The sequence below is a fragment of the Amia ocellicauda genome, chromosome 19 (assembly GCF_036373705.1).
Source record: "Amia ocellicauda isolate fAmiCal2 chromosome 19, fAmiCal2.hap1, whole genome shotgun sequence".
In the NCBI taxonomy this organism is placed as follows: domain Eukaryota; kingdom Metazoa; phylum Chordata; class Actinopteri; order Amiiformes; family Amiidae; genus Amia; species Amia ocellicauda.
The window spans coordinates 15,789,246-15,815,395 of record NC_089868.1 but is presented as its reverse complement, the minus strand read 5'-3'; the positions used below and the strand labels follow the sequence as shown (position 1 = coordinate 15,815,395).

Below are 26,150 nucleotides of genomic sequence, written 5' to 3'. Positions count from 1 at the left end.
GTGGGAAAATATATTATCTACACAGGCAAAATCCCACAGAGGAAGGAAAGCATACAAATGGCAAAACCATCCGTATGGCAAAAATGATCCTTAAGCCAAAATAATCCGTATGGCAAAATAAGTAAATACGGTTTCTTATTCAAAATGATAGGCTTCAGATTAACTAAATTTATAAATATATGACACACTTTTATGGTCATTATTTATATTACAGTTAAATCCATAAATATTTGGACACAAAACGCCCCAAGAACAAGCAGGAACTAAAGACAGCTGCAGTGCAGGCCTGGCAGAGCATCACCAGGGAAGAAACCCAGCATCTGGTGACGTCTATGGGTTCCAGACTTCAGGCAGTCATTGACTGCAAGGGATTTGTAACCAAGTATTGAAACTCAGTTTAATTAATGATTATGTAAGTTTGTCCAAATACTTTTGAGCCCCTAAAATCGGGGGGACCACATATAAAAATGGGTTTAATTCCTACACCGTTCAACCAGTTTGGATGTAATTTGGACCCTTGATTGTTTCCTTTCAAATCCATTGTGGTGGCGTACAGAGCCAAAATGATGACAATTGTGTCTCTGTCCAAATATTTATGGACCTAACTGTATATGTACGGTTTATTTTTCTTGTCAAAATCTGTGCTTGTAGATTATGTACCCTAAGATTTTGTTCCTGTTGAATTTGTGGGTTTGTGTACCAAAAGGGCCGATTGTGTGATATGGAAAGACATATCTGCTAAACTAAAGGCAGCTGTCTTGGTGTGTTTCAGTTTGCAGATTCTGGCGATTTATTTAGAAATTTTCCACCTGCTGCTTGTTACTTGGTTTTCTTTTTTTTTTTTAAACGTTTGTCTTTCATTTAAGAGTGACAGTGAGGATGACATTGAATCACACCATCCCATCACCCAGATTTAAGCACAATTGAATTTCTCCCACTGACTCTTAAATGAAGAGAATTCCTCTAAAGTAGATTTCCAGCCGAGCCTCACAGACTGGCGCCGCAGACGTTGTTCTTTCCAAGCATATAAAAGTACAGTGTGGGCTTTGAATGTCTACTGCTTGACAGTGTACTGGCAGCGCTTAATATATATGTTTTTTTCTTATTCTCAACACCTGACGCTAAACCCCAGATGTCTGTTTATTCATAAGAGCTTATAAAGCACTTCTTTCCACAGAGAGTGTGGAAGAATGCAATAAACGGTCTAGATGTTGTGGGCTGATGTTCCCACCTGATTTCATCTCTTCACAATGTGTTGTCCCTAAAGTACTTGTGCATTTAAAGCGATCCGCAGGAGAGTGACTGACTCTTTGAATTGTTTCTTAATTACCAGGACAAAAAAAATTGAGCACAAAGTGATAAATTCAGAGCACAATTAGAGATCTGTTCATATAGCCGAATTAGCAGCCAAAGTGAAACCGTGAAAAAGTACAGACTGTATTGTGGTGCCTATAATGGATTTGTGCTTCATAGAAACGGCAGATTTTTTTTTTAAATTTAACCTGGCCAAATGTTTTGTATGTAGGTTAATGGCATATTAAGTGAAACCTCTTTAGTGATGGGTGTCACAGGAGTTTCTGGTTTTCAATTCAAGAGCGCTCCACTACTTTCTTGATCTAATTATGTGCTGTATAGACACGTGAACCCTGCTTTCCAGTTTTTATACAGGTGGAGATTTAGAAATAACTAAAAAAGTGGTTACTTCTTACTGATCTCGTCTTTTCTCAGAACAGAGCCAGTGCTGTTATCTGAGCCACATTACCCACAGCTAATCCTTCTCTGTATAAATCTATTCAATTAAGTGGCTTTCTTGCAAGGCTCTTATAATGGTACGGCTGTAAGTTAGCCTGTCCTGTGGAAGGGTATCTCTTATTCTGTAGAGATGTCATCTCACACAATTATTCAAAAAGAGACAAATATATCTTCTATAAATGTATAATTATAGTTTATTACCACAAATTGTTTGGTCCAGGAGTGGTTTCAATATTAATAATCCTATCCACGGGTTGACATTTATACTCAAGATAATACGTATAGAAATGTCCTGAATCACTGCTGGATCACCATTGGATGGATTCTCATATGTGACATTATTGGGTGCAAAAATATTAAACAGAAGCAGCTCCGTTATTCAGTTTTGAAGGGGGATGGTATTTCCCAGTTCACCTACCTGAGTCCTAGACAGTCCTCCTGGACTAACCGGTGTCTCTGTGTGCCGCCGCTCAGGTGGGCCCGGCTCGGGGAAGGGCACGCAGTGTGAGAAGATAGCGGAGAAGTACGGCCTCACGTCACTGTCCGTGGGGGACCTCCTGCGAGGCGAGCTGCAGGCGGACTCAGAGCGGAGCTGCTTCCTCAAGGACATCGTTGAACGTGGAGAGCTGCTGCCCATGGTAAGACACCGAAACGTCCCATTGCTCTCACCCAGGCCAGTACTGACTGGGCCTAGGAGGCAGTGGAGCTCGAAAGTGAATCATTTTCATATATAAATTGAGATTTTGGTTCTAATTCACTATACAATTAGGGAAATACATTTCTAACAGAATTTGTACCTGTTTTACTCTTGTGGTTCTTGTAAAGCTTTGAGAAGACGGTACGATATGTTTATTTAATGTCAGTGTGTAGGCTAGGACATTCACAGGCAGTAAATCCAATAAAGTGTGAGATTTGAGGCAGCTTCTTCTATTGTGTCTTTTCCCCTCCAGGAAACTGTAGTCATTTTCCTCTAGCTTTCACTTCTTGGAGGGTCTTCTAATGCGACAGATAAAACAAATATGAGCCTATACATTAATATCTTCCCGCTATGAAACAATGACACCGTTTTCTGCCCGTTTAAGAAAGCATGTGTGTCTTTATTTCTTCTGTAGTAATGCCGATTGTTTTTCAATTCATGTTTTTTATTTGTGAGGCTGTTTTTTCTTTCCTCCTCTCAACATGCATTGGTGCTCATTATCCAGCAGCTGTAAGCCCCAAGGGAAGATTAATTCAATAACAATTGAAAAGGACAGTGTTCGCTCTGCATTTTGTAGTAGACTGCATTTGAGATCATAATTGAAGGTTATTATTAATACTGTATGTGCTCTTATGAGATGGCTGATCCTACCAGCATCATTCTCCTCTCACTGAGTCTGTCACCAGCACCATGTCTGATCTGAAGAGAGTGTTGGGAAGTCCTCTTAGTTTGGACAGGTTTAAAGTGAGCTTGGTCACGTGATCAAGGTTCCCAATGGAAATGTTGAGAAACCTCACCGATGTGCTGGACTTCCCTCTCCTCCCAGGAGCTGCTGCTGGAGCTGGTGAGGGAAGCCATGGCTGCTAGTCTGGACAGCACCAAGGGCTTCGTGATGGACGGCTTTCCACGAGATGTGAAGCAGGGAGAGGAGTTTGAAGCCAAGGTGAGTACAGACCAGCCTCTCCAAATACACAACCAAGGAGGCAATGGAACTCGAGAGTGGCTAATGACACAAATGCTACTCCTGTGCATGTACAGAGTAAAGTTCAATTTAGTTCATGCATTTATATTCAAATTATAGCTCTTCAAATTCTCTGAGGAAGAATATTGTTTTACGAGAGTTAATTTGTTAACATCCTGCTGAAGAGGTTTGTCAAGACCCATCCATAGATGCAGTTTTTCAGGAGCACCTCATGTTAGTATGGACAACAGTGGCACCCAGTGGTGAAGATGCTAAACTGCATGAAGAAGAAAAATAAGTTGATCTGCTTGACCAAAGCTTCTTAATCAAGTTCAGATTCTCTCATTAAAATACAAGACTGTCGTATGAAAGCGAGGAGATTACGGTTTTACATGTATGTTACTGAACATGCCACACAATACGGGCAGGTTAGGCTCAGGCCTCTAGTATGTGTCCCCCGCAGATTGCACCCCCCAGCCTCGTCCTGGTGATGGACTGCTCAGCCGAGACTATGTCCACGCGGCTGCAGCACCGGCCCCAGTCCAGCCCCCGCCCCGACGACGGCAGAGACGCCATCCGCCGGAGACTGGAGAGCATCAGTGGCAGCAGCATGGAGACCGTCGCCGCCTTCTACGAGCAGCGGAGACTTTTACACAAGGTTAGGCCATCTCTCACGAGCACCTAAACACTCGCCCCTAAGGACCTGCAGATGTGTGTATTTATTGAGGATTGGTATCTGCAAGCAGCTCAAGAAAAAGGGTAAATAAAACTGTAAGGCAGTGGCTGGAAAGAAGAGGCTCTTATTGTGAAGTGATTTGCGCTCGTTTCAGATCAACGCGGAGAAGCACCCCGAGGAAGTGTTCCAGCAGGTGTGCCAGGTGCTGGACTCCCACTAGAGGTCCGGCTCAGACAGAGCAGTGCCGCCTCCGGGAGGAAGGCCGTCCGAGAGCCGCCACGCGGGCACCGTCCACACGGGGACCCACGCACCTGATCACCGCTGCTCGCCCAAGCCAACGACGCTTCAGAAGACTAGTGTCACATATTTTGGAAAGTAATGCATGTCTGCGCTCACTCCTAGGAACTCCGCATTCTAACCAAGACTCCAGCGATGTGTTGCACTACAGTGGTGAAAACAATGACCGTTAATGTCGTCGTCGTCATCGTCATTCGATTCGTAAGGTTCCTTCATCACTAAGCCAACCCTGCCATCACCTCCCACTGCCCCCGAAACAAGAGCATCAGTGCCGCCTAATGTGTGTCAAGTATCGCATCCATCACAACCACGCTGCTTCAAACACGCAAGTGAGAACTGAATAAAATGGGTCCGAGTGTGGCTTCACAAAGACTAACACAAATGTCAAACTATGTCAGACTGCTTTTAGGCACCAGTATCGGTAACTGTTGATAATTGTTGCCAGTCCAGCTTTGCTGCAGTTTTGATGCATGAACAGCGCTAAGTGTCACAAGTAAACTTTACACTTTTTGTGTTATATAAACTTCTTTATGAAATGACAGATATATATATATATATATCCATGTGTGTGACCGACTCGATGTAAGTGAACTGGAATAGCTGAAATCTTTACAGTATGAATTGTATATTTCCACAAACGACTGAAAAGAATAATGATTAAAATTATTACCTATTTTAAAACGAGGAGAGTATTTCATGAGGGAAGGACAAAATGTAGCGATACCATTCTGCGGTTGGATCCAGAGATTATTCTTCAGTTCTGTAATTGTGTATGCAGGGCATCATGTCTGCTCTGCCTTGATGGTCATTGATTAGCGTGATTTACTGTTGCAGTCTTAAAATAAACATTTCAATCATTTCAATATTCTCCCAAAGAACATCATGCGAAATACATGTTTAAAGAGGTTAATATACATAAGGTGTAGACGAAAGATAACCCACCTCATCTTTAAAGGTTTAAAAGTAAATTCAACACCCATATCTAGAAAATGGTCCCACTAAACACTGATACTTTTTTTTTTTTTTTTATTATTATGCAAGAAAGTGTGCATATTCAACGGTTTTAAGATTTGGCTTACAGTAAACAAAACAATCCACTAGAATGTCAGACAAATGCGTTACACAACAAAACCAAGTTTGTCTGCTTTAATAAACTTGTTTTTAATTGTGGCATTGTATATGAACACCCAATCTACATAAAATCTGTAAGAAAGGTACAAAACAAAAAACAAAACAAAAATTGGTCAAAATACAGATTAAAATTACTGTAAAAAAAATAAATTCCTATTTCATTGAGTTACTTTGTATGTGTTCATCCAGTAAAACATAAATAAGTTTAACAGTTTAACTATTTCACACCTGAATTATTTGTTATAGTAGGGATCCAGATATGGTCTTCACATCTGAATTAAACAATGTTTCCTTCTTCATAAATGAACATGCACCATAAGAAGCAAGGACCCGGCTCGTCTCAGAAACTACGCACCACCTCCGACGAGTGGCAGTGTCAGCGTTTCACCTTTCAAAAGCAGTTGGAATTAAAACCGCCAAAAAAAAAAAAAAGTTTAAATACGTTACAAAACAGTAGCTAGATTAAGATCCTTCTGCTCAGTTACTAAACCACACTGAAGTGAACCTCGGGAACGTGGAAGCTGACTGAATCGTTCTCACTATTATAGATATTTTTTGGTATGGAAACATTCATTTTTCCAGCAGTGTCATACACTAGGGATACACAACTCTGTGACTCAACAACACGTGTGCAGTGAGAACTAAAGGCCGTCCCTCACGCCGAGTCAAGGAGTACGGAGGGGAAAAAAAGGCTGGGACTCATGCCATATAGAAAGACTATTTCCACATAGTTTTATTTCCACAGTTCTCCTGACAATTTTACATTATTTAAGAACATACTGTATACACAGATATTGAAGCGGGGGGGGGGGGGGGAAATGAGGAAAAAAACATACAAAAATGGGTCTAACTGAAGCACAACAAAATCTACTTGTATAAAAGGATGCAGGTGAACCTCTGCTCACTGCTTTGTGACTAAGTTTTTTTTAGTTTTTTTTTCTTTAAATAGATAATAAAAATACAATCTTTTATGGACCTTGTGCAGACTGCAAAATTAGGGAACCTAAGTACACTGATGATTAGGCAGTTTCATGAATGAGTTGCGATGACAACTCGACCGCAGAGGCAGAAAGGCTGTGTAATTCAGTTGGGAGGTGGGGACAGAAATCAATGTTACACAGTTACTACCACTAGCTACTTCTTTTCACCATATATTGTACACAGCACATGATTACAACAGTACACATCAGAGAGAGAAAAGAAAACACGGTGACTCCTATGCCTTCCAAATCTGGTGAGAGACACTCCTTGCTTGTCCTTTGTTGGTGTAGTGCTTCTGTGTTGGTAAGTGAATGAATTTAGTGAAAAGATTTTAAGGAGAAACCAAAAAAAAAGGAAATAAAAACAACCAAAATGATGATAAAGCAGCTTTTAGTGAGGAAGGGTCCACAGTGAGACAAATGCAGGGTCCACTGACTTGTTTTAAGAACATTACTGTATTAGCAAACACTGTGATTGGTTAAAAACCTAGTATGAATCAAAATGTCTGTCCCCGTGCCAAATCTTCTAATTCATGACATAATGGCGAGATCTCACTGATTCATTTATAAATACTTATCTACAGACACCTAGCTAGATCATGTTACCGTTGTATGATAAGAACCCAAGACTCCTGTCAGAGAAACGTCTTCCACTGAAGGTCTACTCGGCTGGGAGCTCAGCTACTCTCTCGCAGGTGGCGGCTGAGCGCATAGGGCTTCACCAGCGCTAAGGATGAAAGCTTCGAAAGGCGCCGTTTGCTCTCTCAGTAAGGAATGTTGGTGTGCCTTTATGGTGTGTTATTTTGGAGACCTGTTACTGCTACCACGGCCACAGAGGGGAGGTTCGGCCTAGACACCCACGGAGGCTGTCCTGCGTGGGGGGGGGGGGGGCAGCCCAGGGACAGCAGCACCGCCTCGTCCCGATCCCAGCGCTGAACGTCGACAACGGAGCCGTTTGCAAATTCCCGTTAGAGGATGTCAAGCCTTCATTTCGCCCGCTTTGCCCCTGTCATCTGTTGGCGGGGAAGTAGTTGGGATCCAGGTAATTGTAGCCTGTAGTCTGAGGCATGCAGTAGTCTCTGTCTAGAAACGTCTCCGCTCGATACACCGGCTCCAGGTGGTGGTCGGGTTTGTGGATTTCGGTCTTAAGTAAGCTGTAATAAAACATACATCAATGATATGCCATTGTGCATCGTGAACCAGACATGTAATATAGAAGATGGCAATTAGAATGATCAAATTGGGGGTAATCCGTGAGAACTAATATTCGCTCACCAGTCTGAACAGTTGCCACACAGATCGACCGAGTTCTCCGGTGGACAATCCTGGCAGTGCAAGCGCACCCCGGGGATTGGATCCACTCCACAGTTGTCACACTGAAACGCAGCAGACAGGAACAGGATGAGCCAATTAATCAATTACGGAACAGTTACAATAAAAAAATAAAACCTCGTGAAATGTGATTCTATTAGAGGCTAATTTCATTTGAGAATTAACGAAGACTAGACTTTCATTCCAAAGCTGTTAAGAAATGAAACCCCGTTTAGAGCACACTGGCACACACTGTACAGTCTTATTCTAGGCCAGCCGCCCAGCTGTGTGTTTAGTGAGGTCTGTGGAGGATTGAGAGAGATCCACAAGCCCACCTTGAACCCCACGTGCTGCACAATGCTCTCCGCGTGGATCTCCTGGAGTTTCTGCTTCTTCATCTTCTTCAGCTGCAGCAGCTCTTTATACTCCGGCAGATGCCTGTACTCCACCGGGATGCTCTCTTCATCCTGCAGGGAGAAAAACACGTTCAACAACACTGCCTGCTACTAGAGCTGAATCTCAGGCTCATAGGCAATGCTCCCTCTGGTGGTGCAGGTTTGCCATAGCAGCTCTGCCACACAGCTGCTCCCCACCCCAATCATGGCAATAGACATTATATATTGTATAACACATTGGCACAACCAGTCGGGGAAAGGGAGTCAGGCTGAGTAAATGGGCTTGAAAAACTCATCATGAAAAACAAACAAGCAGCACCGAGTTCAAACAGCTCTCTAATCGTCCAGGGTCACTCTAAACAAACACACTTCTCTCCGCTACAGCTGCTCCGACACACAGGCCGACTCCCTGCCACTCATTACTGCCCCTCGCAGCGGCCCTCACTGAGCCGGGCCGGTGCTTTCATATCACACGGGTGCATTCGGAAATCCACAGGCTTGTACATGCATTTGACCCCGTGTTTGTTGGATATCATGTAAATTTAAAGGGACTGCTATTCTGATGGACAGAAATGCGCTCTGCTGTGCTGGGGTCACTGTGCCTTTGCTTTTAAGTGCTCCTGTATCTCCTGTAAATGCACGCTCTCGGAGGCTCACGAGACCTCGGCTGCATTTTAATCCAGTGGCACAGAAGTCCTTCAAGGTTAGATGCACCAGAATATGAACTGAAATGTCAAAGTACGTGCTGCAAACATAAACCATGCAGCTTCAGTACACAGAAATGTAACCATTCAAAAGCTTACAAAACAATGGATTCTTAAGGATTGAAATGATAGATAAGTAACTAAATGTTTGAAATCCAGAATACACCAAACATACATTAACATATTTAACCTCATATTTTGTCATTCTACGAGTTTGGAGACCTACCGAGTCCTCAGCGGCCGCGTCCTGTTGGTTGCTGCAATAGCTGGACCTGTCGTCGTCATCGTCCATGTACACGGGGGGCTCGTAGGAGGTCATGAAGGTGGAGGGCCGGTACAGGTGTTTGTTCAGGTGGTGCTGTCTCTTGCTGGATGCCTGCAACACGAGTTTCACTTAAACAACAACAATTTGCTACCAGACGCCCCACTGACCGACCATTTTTCTGCACAGGGCTCAGACATCAATGAAAGTAGACTAATTTTATATAACTGATATGGACCGATCAGCAAAGAAATGTGAAGTGGTACGATGAAGTGGAATGAAGCATCTCGTTTTTACCTTTTTGCTGTACATGCACAAGTTGGGAGTCCTTCCTGGTACTGGGATACCAGCTTTAGTCAGTTTTATAAAGTATTTCTGCACCCTGCTGGCAACCTGCAAAGAAATAAACGGCGTCTTAAGTGTTGCCAGATGTCTTTACACAACATTACCCAACCCCAATCAATCTCTATCAGACACTGGACAAGCCATTTCAGATTACAGGGGAAAGCATTGTGGTTGTTATGCATGATGTCCCTAATTTGTTCATCATGTGGATGTATTCATATTATTCGTAAACCACACACACACACACACACACACACACACACACACACACAGCCAGTGAATACCTGCTTTGCCGTTCTGTTACCCAGTTCATCTGCTATTTTCTGCCAGCGTTTAGACTCCACCTCTTCTGGAGGAAACTTCAGGAGCAACTGCTCCAGCTTTTTCTGATAAAACAAAACAAAAAACAATGATATACTTAAAGAATATGCCCATTCCTGCATACTAATTTTCCATCAGATTGGTGACAAATTCAATGTTCTGTAGTGCTGTTACTTTTAAATAATGATTACATGGGAATAACTAATCTAACCCTGGACAGATTTCTCAATATTCACTGTCCTTTTGATAAGCAGTATCATCTCCACCTACCTGTTCCTCCACAGTCCAGAGCTGGTTAAATGTGTCCGGTTTATTCTGATCACAAATTCTCCCTCTTATCATCTGCTGTGAAAATATGATGGTTTCAGATTTTATTGATTCGTTTGATTTGTTCAAGGCAACAACATCCCAACAGAAACGTAAAAGAAAACCATTACAAGACTTCACAGAGGAGACACTGTTGCTTGGCACAGAGGACATGCTCTGATCGTTCACACCTGATGCATTAAAATGTTAACATTTAAACCTCTCACTCAAATATTCGAACCCTGAACCCTTCCAAATGAAGCACAAAGCCCAGGATGGGCTGAGGCTGTCAGGACAGGGCTTTGGTGTTGAATAAGCAGCACACAACTCTTGGATCGGAAAACCGTTCATCTTGACAGCTGAGGAAGATAAGACATTACTGCCCTTAAATAACTCGGCTCTAACTCCAGGCAGGACAGCTTCATTGTCACCAATGCTGAAAAGAAAAAGCCCATGAGATCAGCATGTCTTCTAATCTCTGAATGCAGAACACGCTCTGTCCTCATCAGTCGCCAACGTTGGCCCAAACAGATAGAAAACAAATGCAATCAACAGTATCCCGAGACAGGGCCAAGCGAGCGTCGTCAGATCTGTGGCTTTGTTTAGGTTTCCATAGACAGCAGCCAGCCTTCAGGTATGGGCGACAAAACAAACCCATATGCAAACTGGGTACGAATGGAAAAACATCATGAATCACAGCCTGACCCTTGGATACAACTCCAGTCAGCCCCATTTGTTTAAAAACCTTTACAAATTGGAGCAGTTCTAGTTTCAAAGGCCCACTGCCTTTTTAGTCTACCAAGTGTGTTGCGGCAAAATATAAGTAAATACTTAAATTATATATAAATACTTTCTAGATATACAGATATCACCACCAACATCATTTCCATCAGCCCATGTCCATCCACTGCTGGATGAAGGCCTCACCAAGGCATTTCCACTTGATCCTATCTACAGCTTTGCTTTCCATGTCACACCTGCAAAATCCTCCCATCTTTTATGTGGTCGTCTTCTAGGTCTTTTTCATCTCTTGGTATCCAATCGATTGCTTCCTTTGTCCATCTTTGATCTGTTCCTCTTGCATTGTGCCACCCCATTGCCATTTTAACATTTCCACCCTTTCAATGCTGTGACATTTTTGTTAGTTCTTGGATCCACTTTTTCCATCTCTTGTTATTCCAACCATTACATCTTTCCATGCTTTTGTGTCGTCATGTAACATTATGTGACAAGGTTTCACATCCATAATTGTGCACTGGTAGCACACATTGATATATAGCACACTGAAATACTTCTCTTCAGGCTAATGGATTTATTATCAACAGCATGCCATTTGTTCTATTTTTAATGATTTCCTACTAATGTATGAACCCCTTAATACAGGTGGCTATTAAGCCTGTCCATCTGAAGTCTATACAAACAGAGTTACTAGACAATACCTGTGACCGGCTGCTCGACGCAGTGTGTTGTGGGGCATCGCTCGAAGGCAGAGCCGAGTACATGGCAGAGGTCTCTCCTTCCTTTTTGGAATCCAGAGGACTTTTTGGTCGAGAAGGTAATCCCACTGTGAACAATTAACCAAAACGGATGAGACTATGTATAACATCAAACAGACAAGCTCGTATTATATCCCTTGCAGCATGAGAGGAAAGCAAATAAAGGCCACGTTACTTTTTAATTTAACCTAAAATAAATCCTTCTATGCAAAACCATATCCCTCCCATTGTAATTTGTGGTTTAATTTTAACATCCAGTAGAGTGCATTTGAACCCTTACCTTTGTCAAATATGAGCTTTAACCTCCTAGTGTTGCGCTTCTTTCGAAACTCCCTCTCAAAGTCTCCCAGGCCAGAGGTATATTGGTCCCATGCGATGTCAGGCAGCTGGACGACTCTCTGTGGGCAGGGCAAGCCCATGCTCTCCTGGCAGACAGAGGGGCAAGCCAACGATAAATATACTACAATATAATGAATATTAAAAAAATACATATATGATTGCTGGCATTGTTTCAATTTGTACACCTCTAACTGAACCTTGCTCAGATATACTCCCAGGGGAGAAAACATCACAGAGCTTCCTCAGAGGCCGCAACTGTCCTTGGCGATATCAAGGTCAAAACATAAAGCCACACTGAGAAACTGCCAAATGGATATTTCCCCTTGGTAAGCAGTTTCACATCGAGCAACGGGACCTTTGATGATCAGAGTTTAACGTCCCATCCGATAAACAGTCATAAAAAAGGGGGCGGTGCCGACGTCCTGTGTACCTGCTTCTGCAGCTGCTCCACAAACCCAATCGGGTTCGAGAGGGCTTCCTTCTGGCACCGGGCCAGACTCTCCAAGTCCATGACTGCTTGAGTGCGTTGAGCCTCCAGCACAGCAATGGTCTGGAGGAGTCTCTGGTAACTAAAAGGGAAGGGACATGCATTATTAAGGGTATTTGTTGATATTCACACACAACAGATAAATGTATAAAACTTTAAGTACCTGGATAATACATTATTCAGTACGGCATTGGAATGTTAAATTGCCCTTTGAGTCAAACAAGCCATCGCAGAAAAAGGTAGCAATGTAATTTATATACTTATTACTTCTTGGGAACAACATGCAATTTTAGTATAAACAAAGGTTGCCTGGATAAAACAGAATATAGAAGATAATTACTTGGTTGAAAACAAATTACCTTTCTAAAGCACATTTGGTTAGAAAATAAACAAACGTGTGTAGAATAGAATGACCAGGAAATAAGAAATATTACCCCTAGTCACGAATGACTACTGGTATATCCATATAATACATAGCACATTTCTCTCACTCAGGTAAACCTAGGGTAAGAATAGAATGCAAGTATTTTGGTTATTGTTTCTACACTTTTTCTACACAAAAGCTACAAGGTTTTCCTTTAAGTTTTGCTGTAATGGCAGCATCAACCTTACAAATGTGATAAAAAGATAAACACTTTTTCCAAACAGTGTTAAATTCCCTGTTTTTTGTTTCCCTGTGCATTAACCTTTATTAAACCAATATGCAGTTCTAAGCATTAAACCTAATAGTTTATCATAAAGGAGGCAAGTGATATTTGCTTTTTAGATCTAAACAATGTGACAAATATAACTAATAAAAGAAATATATATTTAAGTTTTGTTTGCATTTAATAATACATTGTGTGAAACATGAGACCATATTTAATTCTATGTTCCGTTTTTTTTTTTTTTTCTATGAAGTAGTTTATTAACTAAGCCACCTATATATCCGGCCAAACTAGCTTTGTTTTCATTAACTGAAATGGCAAGCTGCCAGGCAAAGTGCCAAGGGATCTGTGTTTTAACGCCATCTACTGGGCTTAAAAACCCTCTATTATAAAAAAGGATGTTATTCACCTGCAGGCAGACGAATACTGGGGAATTTAATCTAGATGGTGCGAGACTAACATTAAAAACGAATGCAATGAAAGCTCTGTTCTGTCTTCAATACATCTATAGCCCATTCCCATATGAACAGACCAAACATTTCTGATCCATTGCAGTGGAAACTATAGGGTGAATAGTGCAAGCAAGTAAAACGGTAATTTGTTAAATACTTTTTAACAGTTGTGTACTGTGTTCTGTGCAGACATGTCCATTTTGGATTAAGAAGGGTCACTGTAGGATCTGCACCTCACAGAAAACTGACCCTGTGCATGGGAATGTAGACCACAAACATGGAGAAAACAACATTCAGTTAGGAAACCATATGATATGTCTAAGATTTCATAGGTGCCTTTTATGCAACGCAAATGTATTTCAATCAAACTGTATGTTGCCCTGGAATTCTGTACAGAGCACCTAAGGTCTGCTACTGGGATTTCAGGGGAGTAGAAAACCCATCTGCATTACATTCATAATACATACCAAAAAGATCTGAACTTCACAGCAAGAGAGAACATTTGGCTATGTTCCTGGGCATACACAGTGCATTTTAAATCAGAAATCCCTTCCTATTTTGAGCTTTATAAAACATCTCCTCAAGTGTGAAATGCATGTCTAGATGTCGAGTCTATTACAGAAAAGAAGCCTCTTCCTGTAAATCAATGTGATTTGTATTCTAAAGTTTACCGTGATCCCTTCAAATGCCTTCTGTAGGCTGTAGTAAAGGTGTAACCACTGGAAATAGCCTATGTGACATCACATCAGACAGTTGAGGGGGGAAAAGGCATGACATGTTGCATTTAATACCAATTAATTTAAAATGGACTGCTTATATAAGAGCAATCTCTGAAGATTTTCCTTTTCATTGCTTTTGGCATTTTTTTTACAAGCACCTTATGGCAAGAGGAATGAGTTCTAATCATGTGACTCTGGGTCATTATGAAGTTCACGGCTCAGGTTCTGCTTTTCTAAACCTTTAAAGAGTCCATCATTGAAGCACAAGTTAATCCAGTTATTCTTTCAAGTTTAAACCTCTTTGCTGCACTCAAAATAAGTTTCCCACTGTGCCGATTCAGCCTGTGCGTGAGGACCATGTGGTCCGAAACCTCCCACAACACTCCATTGTAAGAACACTTTCCAAAAAAGCTAGAATAAGTTAAATGTTCGAGTCATAAAGTCTAACTATTTTGCTTGAGTGAAAGCTGAACATTGTGTGTGTAAATAAACAAAACCAAAAGTCACGGTAAGTTATCATGACTACACATACTCTTTGTTGTGTTTCAAAGCCAAATGATCCGATTCAAAATAGTAGACGTCAGGATCTTCCTCATCCTCATCTTCCTCGGTGGCCGCATGGCTGCTCACCAGCTCTTTGGTGGATCTCAAAAGTCTGCTGTCTGACAACCCTGACTCCCCTGTTAATTTAGCCATCATGTCCCCAGAAAACTGACTAGCATTGTCGCTGGAGGTGCCTTGCCCAGCACAAGGAACCTCTTCCGTTTTTGCACAAGGTTCGTCGTCAGCTTTTGAGTCAGACGGTAAGTTCCTGCTCTCTGTGCTCTCCTTGTCCTCCTCCTTTACCGGCCCGTTGTCCCTGGATGGAGAACTGAGTTTGTGAGGGCTCCCCTTGCTGCCAGCAGCCCTTCTAGGTGACGTTCTCAGTGTGTATCTGTGTTCTTGAGGTTCCATGAAAGAGGCCACTTCCGTAGGACTGCAGTCCAGCCCTAGAGGTGGCTCGGGTTCTCCTGAGATGGGTTTGTTGTCCTGTACAGCACATAGGCCACCATTGGTATTTTGAACAACACACTCTCTGGACGAGCAACCACTGTCCCCCACCACATCGACCTCCTCCTCTGGCTCCCTGATTGACGATGCGTTCTCCAATGAAGAGACCACTGATGGCTGTTGTGAATGATCGTTTTCGACCACGGTGGAGCTGGTGCTCTCTGTTGTTCTTTGAGCATCAGGCTCCGTTTGCTCTGAATGCGAGTTTCTACAAGGCACATCGGGGTCTAGCGCAGAGTCCACCTTGCTGCCATTTAGCAGTGACACAGACTTGTTCCTTGTACTAACAGGGACAGTACAGATTTCCTCAGTGGATTCACAGGAACCAACTTGGTTTGGTTTCAAGGTTTCTGCAGTACAGTTTTTAACGTCATCCAAGTCTTGTTCGTTGAGCCCATTGGTTATCTGGTGGGCCTCATCAGAAAACATAGACTGATCGTTTCTGTCCGCTGGACTATCTACCTTTTTGATCTCCCCTTTGTCACAATCATCCAGTAGAAGACAGCGTCTGGCTCGTTTTGGGCCAGAAGAGTCCTCATCGTTTTCTCCAACGGTCTCCTTGGAATCACAGGCAGGTTTCTCAGGCTTGACTGGAGAATCTTCTTCTGAACTGTTCACCTCCCCCGGGCGCGAACAGCGTCTGATCCGCTTGAGAACCGGGGATACCTCTCTCGATGGCCTTCTCTCGCAGTTTTCGGTTTTATCGGGAAAATCTTTCTCAGAGCAGGAAAGTCCTCTTTTCCTGGGACTCATCCATGGCTCACGGGTACCCTGTGTTTGCTTCAAGTCAAGTTTCCCAGAGTTATTCCCCTTTGCTGGCAGCTGCTGGCAGTCCTGCTTCTTCTTGGGAGATCGGGCTCTCTGTGGAGTGTTGGGCAAGGAGTCTTCAGGGTGGGCAATACTACGGTTTCTTAGGGTTCGACCACAGAAGTTTTCATCCAATCCATTTATCCCTACTGATGATCTTGTAACACGTGTGGATCGAGAAGCAGCCATACTATGGCAAATCCCTAGAATCTCCTCATCATGGTCCTCTCCTCAGCAGCAGTTAAACGGTACCTACAAAATACAGAGAAACTGTAGATCAATACAGTAATCAGGAGAAGAAGCAATTACATTCTATGCACAGACACAATGATATAATACCTATATAAAATGTACACCCCCTTTCAAAATGGTCACCTTGTGTTGCCTTTTAGCCTGGAATGCAGTACAATAGTTTGTGCGTATTTCCCCCCCCCCATTTATCTACACATGCTACCCCAAAACTTCCAAGTGACAAAAACATTCTAGATGTCTGTACAATATTCATTTTTTTAGAACTAGCTGAAATAGCTTGGTAAGTGTCTACCACCCTTGTAATACGAATCCCAAATTAGCTCAGGTGTAAGCAGGCCTTCAAAATCACATGGTTTCTGGTTAATTCAGTAGTTCCTGTAGGCTCTTGATAAAATAACATTAGTTCATGATTAGTGCAAATGTAGGTCTGTGAAACTAGCCCATAAAGTCACATATTAATCGTTATACACCTTCTTAGTTATCAATGAAAAATGCATGTTCATTGATTGATTTATCTTTATACTGGAGAGACTTCCTTTGGTGTGCTTAAACTGGTCATGCAAGTTATTCAACAGCAATAGGTTATTTGGCTAGTTATATATAATATAAAATATATAAATCGTATTTTCTGAAGGCACTGACGAGATCATAAAACCAAGAGAAATGTGTGTGGAGGCCTGAGTGCCTCATTACATGTTCACCATGGGCTATAGATAGCAGAATGCATTAGACCAGTATCACTATGAGTCTCTGATCCGAGTGGCAATGGGAGGCTTTTTCCTCAAAGGGGGGCCAGAGACAAGTAGTGACAAGGAAAAGAAAGAATTATTGTTTTAATGCACGTTTCTTAGAATCATTCACAGGAATAGTTTGAAGCCTCTTCTTACCTGGAACTAAGCACAGTGTGAAGATCTCTCTTAACTTGTGTAAGAGTTTTATTGCAAGGCCACATGAAATGCTTAAAAAAATACTTTAGTATGGTTTTCCTAAAATCAGAATTACTTATAGAAAATAAACATACCCTACAGTCATACTTACGTAATGTTTGTAAGAAAATACTTTTATTCTAGATTAGACTTTCAGCGATTTAAAAAAATATTGGCTTTTCAAGAAACATAATAGATGTGGACTGGTAATGCCTGTCAAAACTTACACAGCAGCCACATTCGGTAGGACCATTCAAAGGGGGAGAAAATTAAGTATGCTTACTGTGTTTCTCATTTTCTGAGCTTATCAGGTATTCCAGTACAATACATGCTGCAAATTTACTGAAGCACTGACATATACTAATGCAACACAGCTTTGAAGAGAAAGAATATATAACACCCATCACCACCAAGGGTACGAACACCACAGCAGGTGTCCTCTCCTGACAGAACAGTCTCAATACCGGCCCTGCCATCCAACAAGAAGCACTTACTACACACTGATACCATCGAATTCATAGGCAATGAATATTTATATTGGTTTAAAAATGTATTATGGAATCTCATCTATAAGCCTATATGAGCACTGCTCCTCAACAAAAGGATCTGAAAGGAGCCAAAGCACTCAGTTCCACCATTCACAGCATCTGATACAATCGTAGTGAGAAAACTCAAGACTTATTTGAATTCTGGTGAACAGTTCCCTGTATGAAGATTACATCAGTCAACCAGTCAGGCAAAACCTCAAGCTTACCTTAACCAACACAAGATCCTCTTGGGAGTGTGTGGTTAAGAGTGTTTACAATTGGGTTTCTCTCAGCTGGAAGAGATTTGCCAAGCATGACACGAGCCACAGAAATTATTTACAGTTTGGAGATTAGGAAGGTACAAAAATGTACACCTATAGGAGACGGGAATGTACTCAGATTTACTTTTTCTTTTAAAGATCAAGCATCACACAACAAATGGACTTAAACTGACAAATGTCTAATTAAAAAACAAACATTCAACAATGTAATCGTTTATTGAGGCCCATTTTTTGGGACTGTTACGATAAACCTCTCAAATTTCTAAATAAAACGGGCAAACTGAACCTTATCTTTGCATATATATATATAATATACATACACACACAAACGTATATTGTACAATGACCTTGGAGGAATGTATATTGATGAATTTATTTTTACCCCCTTTGACAAACATTTATTCATAACAGACACTCACACATTTATTGACAGAGCCACAGATTTAATAATACCTGCAGTATGCATAGCTGCTGCTGAACCGGAGACGAGCTGGCCTGCTCCCTCACTCCAATTACTGACAGTGCCGCCGCTACGGGACCGCTTCTAACTATGCCACCTGCCTACGCTATTCTTCCAGCCCAAATGCCACCTACAGAAAAGCTACGGAAAACAATAAATTCCCCAATAATGGATAATGAGGCAGCTCTCATGTATACATTTGTATATCCATGTGGCCAGAGGGTTTTTTGTCACTTTGCTGGGGGGGAAAAACATGTTCTGAAACAAGGTAAACAGTGATTACAGGATATTGAATTGCTTTAAAACTATTTATCGTCATCAATACTTCACATTTTGAGAGTTCTGAACACAATCAAGAGATTAAACAAATGATTACTGCTTTGAACCCCTTTAAGTGCTTGTGTTACTGTAAAGCAAAGACTGATTGTAATGGACACTTGTGAAAAGTATCTGGGGGGAAAATAATAATAAATCAATAAACTGTACTACATCGATTTATATATAGTCTCCCCAGATACAGACAACTGAAGTACTTAATCCTATATAGGGTTTCATGCAAACTGCCTGGAATTAAATTACGCTTCCCACTGCAGATTCAAAATTGTTTTACTAATTGAACTTTTTCCATTTTTTTGTTGAAAACTACTTAAGTCTCCAGCTGTGACTTGTGAGGCATACTGCCACCTCCATAACATAGCAGCTCACTGTTAAGGAGGCTAAATAAAGTATGTTACATCAGGGGGAAAAAGGGAATTATTAATTGCCTTTTAAGTGCTTTACTTTTTTCTTTGTTCGCTTTTTTTTCTTTTCTTTTTTTAACAGTTGAGAATATATTAATTCCCAAATGCTCATTAATAACACAAAACAAAAGCATCAAAAGGTTAGAATACTCAAAAGAACACAGGTATACTTTTTGGCAACCACCTCCGATTTGAGAAAATTAAAATGGAACAGTCAAAATGCCTTTTAATTAAAATATATCTCTATATAAATCGTGAATGTTCAATTGACTATTTATAGTACCTTTGTGACTATAGGTGTTTGTTACTGATATCCCAGTGTTAGTTCAGTTATGTAATCTAACCATCTATAACTGTTGTTGTCTTTGATAACTGCATCCATGTCAATGTCTGTTTTGCCTCTAATCTAGCAATTTATTGATAATTGGGGTTTGTTATTTCTAGGCTGATTGTCTATTTTATTATTCACTAATAATCTTTACCCATTTGTAATTGCAACCTTTTAACCATTTATATAATTGGTAATCGCATTTGTCTCATTGCCAGTTTTGCCAATCAGTTTGTTTTGCTTCTAACACAACACGTTTTTCTAAATAAGCAAAGGAAAGCAGTATTACTGTAGACAACATTAAAAGGATTACCCCTTCCAGGCCAGCCTGCTGTGGTACAATAATCACCAGTATGACAAATAATGAATGAAAGGAACATGACAGGAGGATCAGGTTGCTGTTGTGCTCTGAGCTCTTTTAATACACTTACCTGCTTCACTTCCTCTACCTCAGTCCCAATCCTCACACCACTGACTCAGCTATACACAGCACCCGAGAAGCATTGTGTAAAGCCAAAAAGCAGACTTAATGCCACTATAGAGTTTAAAGCAAGGGTTCCTAAAGTGCGGCCCTCCAAAGCCAACCTTCAACCCCCCGTTTTCTGAACCTTTACTATATTTGTACACTTTCTGAACATTTTCTGTTACAAATTGCAAATGTAATTTGTGGGGAAATAAAATAATTCAAGTTCATAAATGTTCCCTAACAGAAATGTATATGAAATAAAAAAGTATGAATTGGGACACATTTCGTTTTCATCTGTGGTTCATTTTCTACTGTGGCATCCACATCCCATGCAACCTCTGGAAATTAGCCCTCCATCACCAGATATTAGGAACCCCTGGTTTAAAGGGACAGGGACCTCCTTTTTGTGGACGGGACCAATGCCATAACTTAATAGCCCAAGACGACATCGATCTACCAAGCGTAACATTAGTCTCCCGTTTTGAAATAGTCTTTTACAAATCACAACCTGGAGGTAGTGCAGCAAACCTCAACAATATGTTTTTGGGAGAATTGTATAGTGCAAATTAAGAAATATCAGAGCCAAAAAACAGTAATAACTAAAATGTAATTTCAAATCAAAAAATGTTTAGCATATGAATGCATAGAAGTTAGATTACTTATGTATATTATGTTAACATTGACTTCTTTGTAAAACTTAAGAGGCTTATATAAACACTGAAAAATTGCTAAAACAGCTGGTGACTGCCTCCTAGGAATGTAACAGATATGGCTCTAGACTGGATTTTGTTTTGCTTATGAAAACATTTTGGATTTTCCCTTAAAATAGAGACTATTATACCAGCACTGATGTAAAATAATACATACACAGTCCGGAAAATGTATCCGGAGAAAGCAGATCTATCATTGAAATGAATGACAAATTAACAGTTGTATATACTTCAATTACCAGAATGGTAAACAAAAGCACCCTAGAAATGTCTATAATGTGTAAGATAGAAACATTAGTATGTTATTTTCTTCAAACTATTTATAAGCTTTGAAATTTAAAACTCCCACTTTGTGCTTTGTGTTGGCATTGTGAATATAAATTTAGAGACTGAAATAGTGGTCACTACAGTATATCATGCATCTTTACTTTCCCAAAATTTCAGCAGGAAAGGTATCAACTGGAAGCTAATGTGTCCTGATCGGATGATGCATACTAAAAAGAGTGTGTATATATACATACATATAAACAATACAGAGATTGAGGCAGTAAACTAGAGCAAATACAGCATTCAGATGACCATAGCTAAGACAGACCACAATGGAAACCCCTTCAATTCAAGACCAATAGTGTCTTAGCTGTGATGATGCATGTATTTGTGCCAATAGCATTATTCTCTCTATAGGTCAGTAAAGAGTGTATGCTCAATGAAGAAGCATCAATCACCTACACAAATGTGTTTACAGAATATCACACTGGCTGGGAAATTAAAACCGGGCACTCTTCCTTGTTGTGTACTGAACGCACATTGAAATGTTCATAATGCACTGACACAATAATCCATCTTATCTCCTTCTGAGGTTTAGACAGCATGCACATCAGTGAATGCTACAGATCTCTTCCATACTTTCTGAGCATGAATAAATCCAGCACAAAAACCTAGAAGAAAAATAAAAGTACAGCTAAACGCAATTCTATTCCATACTATCTGCCACGGTGTTACTAGGAAACCTGCAACTACTAGAGCATCACACACACTACTGGATTAAATACCACTCAAGTGTCACAGGTCAGTGCCAGTGACCTAGAAGACTAACATCAGCTTTACTCTACTGATTGGAAATGGAAAATAAAAAGGAAGGTGGGGGGGGGGGGGTATGTGAAAGCTGCTTTGGAAGCTCCCTCACATGAAATAACTCCTCTAAGCAAATAAAAAGGCAAGTAAGGCATGTAAAACAAGAAGTAGGCAAATCTGGTGCCTGGCATTTCAGGTGAGTTGGGCTTCACGGCTTCAGTCTGGTCATCACAGTGCAGTGAGCACAGTGCACCTCTACATTATTGTTCTGACATTTTAACTCTAATAGTTGTAAGGCTACAACTAATAATGGCAAGGATGAAGTGAAGTGAACTAGTTCCTACTACAAACCAAGTTCCAGTTGCAATTTACAAACTCTGAAGAGCAACAGGTGATATTACCCAAAAAGGAGCATGAAACACACAAGAAACCTTTGTATGAACAATAAATCCACCTTCGTCAAAAATGCTCAAATACTAAAGAATGAAGCTGCACACTTTTGATTAGCTTCTTAGTGAAAACCTGAATCCTGTGTGTTTGATTGATACAAAGTGCCACTACAACCCCCGTCTAGTAAGCTCTCAGCAAGGCTACAAATCCAGAACTCTGCCCTCATCACCAACTGCAGATGAACATCCTACGGTGAAAAGAGGAGGAGCAGGCTGGGTAGTTAGACCTCTTACACACTAGGTAAGAAATTAAATAACAAGGAATACAGATATCAAAATGACCACTGACTTATATTAGTAAACAATCTGAGGTTTACATTTTCCCTCCACTTTTAAATGCACAAACTAAGCACTTTAATGCACGTTTTTAATAAATCCTATTTCTCCAATGAAAAGGGCACATAGCATATGTCTGCTTATTAAGATACTGAAAACTGCAAACTGTCACCCTGACTGAAAGCACAATAAACTGCAGTGGAGAGGCATGCACAGCCCGCCTGGACACCAACTGAACACTTCATTGTTCTACGCAGCCAATAACAGAGGAGTTTACTGATCTGTGGCATGAGTGACCGGCACGCATCAATGGGCATGACCCTCTTATCCATATGCTCGGATCATCTTCACTAGGTATTTGCCCAGACAAGAGGCGAGGCACAAATCCATGGAAACAGCAAGCCCTCCTGAAAGACTTTACAATCTGTTCTTCTTCTCCGGGGAAATGAAAAGTGCTTGGGCAGCACTAGTAAGTGTGGTTTGTCCAAAGGCCATATAACATGAATAGTTTAATATTACCATTCTTTAAGCCAGGCCAACATAATAAATCTTTGAAAAGGAAAAAATGATAACATAGGGAGGTGCATAGCAAACCAACCGGGAGTTTCAGTAGTAACATGTGTCACTACTTCTGTGTTCATACCAAATCCGCAAAGCGATTGATTGAAGCCCTTGACTCAAAAAATAAGCCCAGCGACAATAATCAATAAAACACATACACTGTCGTCATTTTAGGGTGATTTACAGTAGTCTGAGATCTTAAAATCGATGTTCATGTAGATGGTGCGGCAGACTGGAGCTCGCCTGCAAACCTGCACGCTTCTCAGAGTGCGAATAGGCGATTGGTGAGAAATAAGTTTTTAGGAAATGCTTAAACATAAAAGTAAGGTTCAATAATGAAGATCTGCGGATTCGTGGTGGCGTCCAGACATTTTAAGTAGATTAATTTGATCTTTTCAAGACTATAAAGTGAACACACATTGCACGTGTATACAACTTCCTGAATAATGCGCGTGGTGAACGTGAACTTTAAATTGACATGTGCTTCTCCTACAGCTTCCCCCCAAACCCTGCACCAGCCATGCATTATCACCCGCACTCATATACCGCCTATGGTATTGTAGCCTATGAACTACATTAAAAGCAAAAAATAAATAGTACGGAATATAGCTGGGGGAAGAACTACAAACTTCCTCCACCACAAAGAGCCTAAAACCCATTTTGGCTCCAGATGCCAGATCAAAGACTCAATAGGTACCTACACATGTTTTTGTTATTCGTCTTCACGTCCACAGAGGAGCTTCTGAGCTCTCCTGCGCTGATCGTGCCTAGCCCAAGCAATTTTCCTTTCATCTCTCTCGAAGAGGGCCTTTGTGGCGGAGAGAAAATCCAGGGAACTGGCATGGAATTTGAGCCAGCCGAGAGCACACCCTACCCGGTCACACTTGTGCAAGAGCCACCGCTTCCTACGGCGCGCCGCAGAGTCCAGTCCTCCTACAAATCGACCACTTTCTCGATGGCGAGAGCACATTTTATCACAACCCAACCGTGCCCGCAACCGTATTAAGCACGGCTTCAGAAAGCAAATGTAATGGAAACGTGCACAACTGCGGTGCTCGGTCGCACCCTGCTGCATGATGCATGCACCACATTGACACAAATCAAGTATGCATTTTCGCGTAACTCCCGCTAGCTAGTGGGCTTGCACAGCGGAACTCGCTTTCAAACTACATTTTATCGGAAAACAGCCTCTCCCGATAGAAAAAGGGGGGGGGGGGGGAGTTGGAAAATACATCTGCGGAGGCTGCAGCCCTTTTCGCTAACCCAGTTTAGCGACCAGATGGCCTGATCGCGATGACTGCTGCAAAGAGACGGGAGAGACACGCAGGGAGCGAGAGAGAGGGGGTAGGCGATTGTTCAGCGCAACAACTTTCCCAAAGCATACACACGTTTGCGAGAGCCGTCGTGCAGAGCCCCTTCTCCCGAGCCCCCGGGTCCGCTTCAAGTGCGAGTTTTACACGTAGACGCGTGTGAGGCGGCCGACGGAGTTATTTAATGTGAAAATGGCATTTAAAGCTCGAGAATCGCCCTTACCTCACTTCCGCAAACGGTTCGCAGCGCACTCGGCCGCCGCCATGTTTTCTGTCCCCCGGCTGCGCGCTGCGAATCCCACAATCCCGCCGCGCTCGAGCCCGTGCGGTGCAGCTCTGCTACAGGCTGCATGCGCGGAGGTGCAGTCTGCGGCATGGGCGGCATGGGCGGCATGGCGGGGTGTGCAGCCGGGGATGTTGTCATTGCGGTGCATCACCTTGATTGTCGTGCAAATGCAGCCCCGACGCCGGCCACCTCGCGTATTATTAATTATAGTGGGATGATTGGTATATAGAGCACGCTGCTGGCCCGCGTCGATAGTTTTCATCAATGCATCTGGTGAACTTTGTTTATTTGTATACATCAGTTGCGTGTTTATTCAGAGTCTGAGATTATGGACTGACTGTCATGGATGGAGAATATGGTGTGGTCCAACACTGAGAGAGATTGCAATATTTACATTTGTATGAAGCGCATGCATATACAATTAGACGCTGCTTTGGATTCTGATCATGTGCAATTAACGTTGGCATTGCAATTGATGGCAGTTCGATTCCATGCATAACATACATGCAACCCGTACATTTGGAATAACCGCACAAACTCGGACATTTGAGTTTAGACTTCGGATGTTGTATTAGTGAGGGACTATTAGTGAACTTATGCGACATATTATTTTTTTAGTCTATAATGCAAATAATTAAAGAGACCTCAACAGTTTCAACACAACAGGTCGTGGGGGTGGGGGGTGTGATTTGAAACCCCCCATGCCCCAGACCTGGAAAGGCGTTCAATGGTCAATTTGTTGGAATTGGAAGAATGCAGCACTTGTCTGACGACTCCCACCCATACCAGTCAGATGACTTCTGTGGATGGATACTTGAAAACCACAGTAAATGGAAAGTTTCCACGAAGAGGGAGGACTCCAAAAAGTGAAAAATCAAGATACAGGAGCAACCTGCTACTGTAATAAGACTTTGAGCTTTAAACATGAAGTTGGAGCAGACACGTGGACGGGCGTGCCAACCCCCTGCAGGTGGGAATCTAGCACCCACTGTTACACACTGGCAACGATCAAATCTAGCACCCACTGTTACACATGGCAACCGATCAAATCTAGCACCCAATTATTATACTCCGACAATCGGTTGCGTGTACCCACCCATCAGATACTGTTTCTCACAGACAATATGGGCATGGCTAGAGTCAAAACACATTCACACTGACAGTAATGCTCCCTGATGCTTATATACAAAGGAAGTAATCCAGCGCTTCTAGGGAAAAGTACTATTCTGCTGATCCTGTCCACGGTTATCCCACAACTTTATGATCTTTCCTGAACGTTCAGTACACTTGCAATAAACACACAAAAAGCATCTGCTGTGTACATTCATGTTTGAACTTATTCTGTAGGTTAAAGGTAGCCTAAATGCAT

General features: G+C 41.8%; 2 protein-coding genes across 5 annotated transcripts in view; one reads left to right on the top strand and one right to left on the bottom strand.

Annotated features, from left to right (window-relative positions):
- The window catches only part of ak5 (adenylate kinase 5), a 50,596-nt gene extending 45,532 nt beyond the window's left edge, over positions 1-5,064 (top strand). The window contains exons 11-14 of the mRNA XM_066692543.1: positions 2,227-2,390; positions 3,276-3,392; positions 3,874-4,068; positions 4,241-5,064. Coding sequence (XP_066548640.1) covers positions 2,227-2,390; positions 3,276-3,392; positions 3,874-4,068; positions 4,241-4,306 — 542 coding nt within the window. The 3' untranslated portion in view covers positions 4,307-5,064. The remainder of the gene's footprint in view (positions 1-2,226; positions 2,391-3,275; positions 3,393-3,873; positions 4,069-4,240) is intronic.
- Positions 5,065-6,221: 1,157 nt separating this feature from the next.
- Positions 6,222-24,807, bottom strand: zzz3 (zinc finger, ZZ-type containing 3). 4 transcript variants are annotated; one of them, XM_066692539.1, is made up of 12 exons: positions 24,719-24,807; positions 14,811-16,387; positions 12,404-12,542; positions 11,915-12,059; positions 11,578-11,702; positions 10,103-10,177; positions 9,796-9,897; positions 9,464-9,559; positions 9,131-9,280; positions 8,141-8,272; positions 7,770-7,870; positions 6,222-7,648 (listed from the first exon to the last, which is right to left on the bottom strand). In XM_066692539.1, the coding sequence occupies exons 2-12, from the start codon at positions 16,322-16,324 to the stop codon at positions 7,504-7,506; spliced, it is 2,724 nt and encodes a 907-aa protein (XP_066548636.1). In that variant the 5' UTR covers positions 16,325-16,387; positions 24,719-24,807; the 3' UTR covers positions 6,222-7,503. The 4 variants fall into 4 exon arrangements, with proteins under 4 accessions (XP_066548636.1, XP_066548639.1, XP_066548637.1 ...); XM_066692542.1 differs by having other exon boundaries at positions 10,103-10,174; XM_066692540.1 differs by lacking the exon at positions 24,719-24,807 and adding an exon at positions 23,887-24,238.
- Positions 24,808-26,150: the final 1,343 nt, after the last annotated feature.

What these genes read in the sequence shown, in the direction of transcription:
- zzz3 (XM_066692539.1), bottom strand. Translation starts at nt 16,324, where the DNA reads ATGGCTGCTTCTCGATCCACACGTGTTACAAGATCATCAGTAGGGATA. An exon ending in AAAGCTCATATTTGACAAAG is followed by an intron (nt 11,703 to 11,914) that starts GTAAGGGTTCAA and finishes AATTGTTCACAG; the next exon opens with TGGGATTACCTTCTCGACCA. An exon ending in GTAACAGAACGGCAAAGCAG is followed by an intron (nt 9,560 to 9,795) that starts GTATTCACTGGC and finishes ATTTCTTTGCAG; the next exon opens with GTTGCCAGCAGGGTGCAGAA.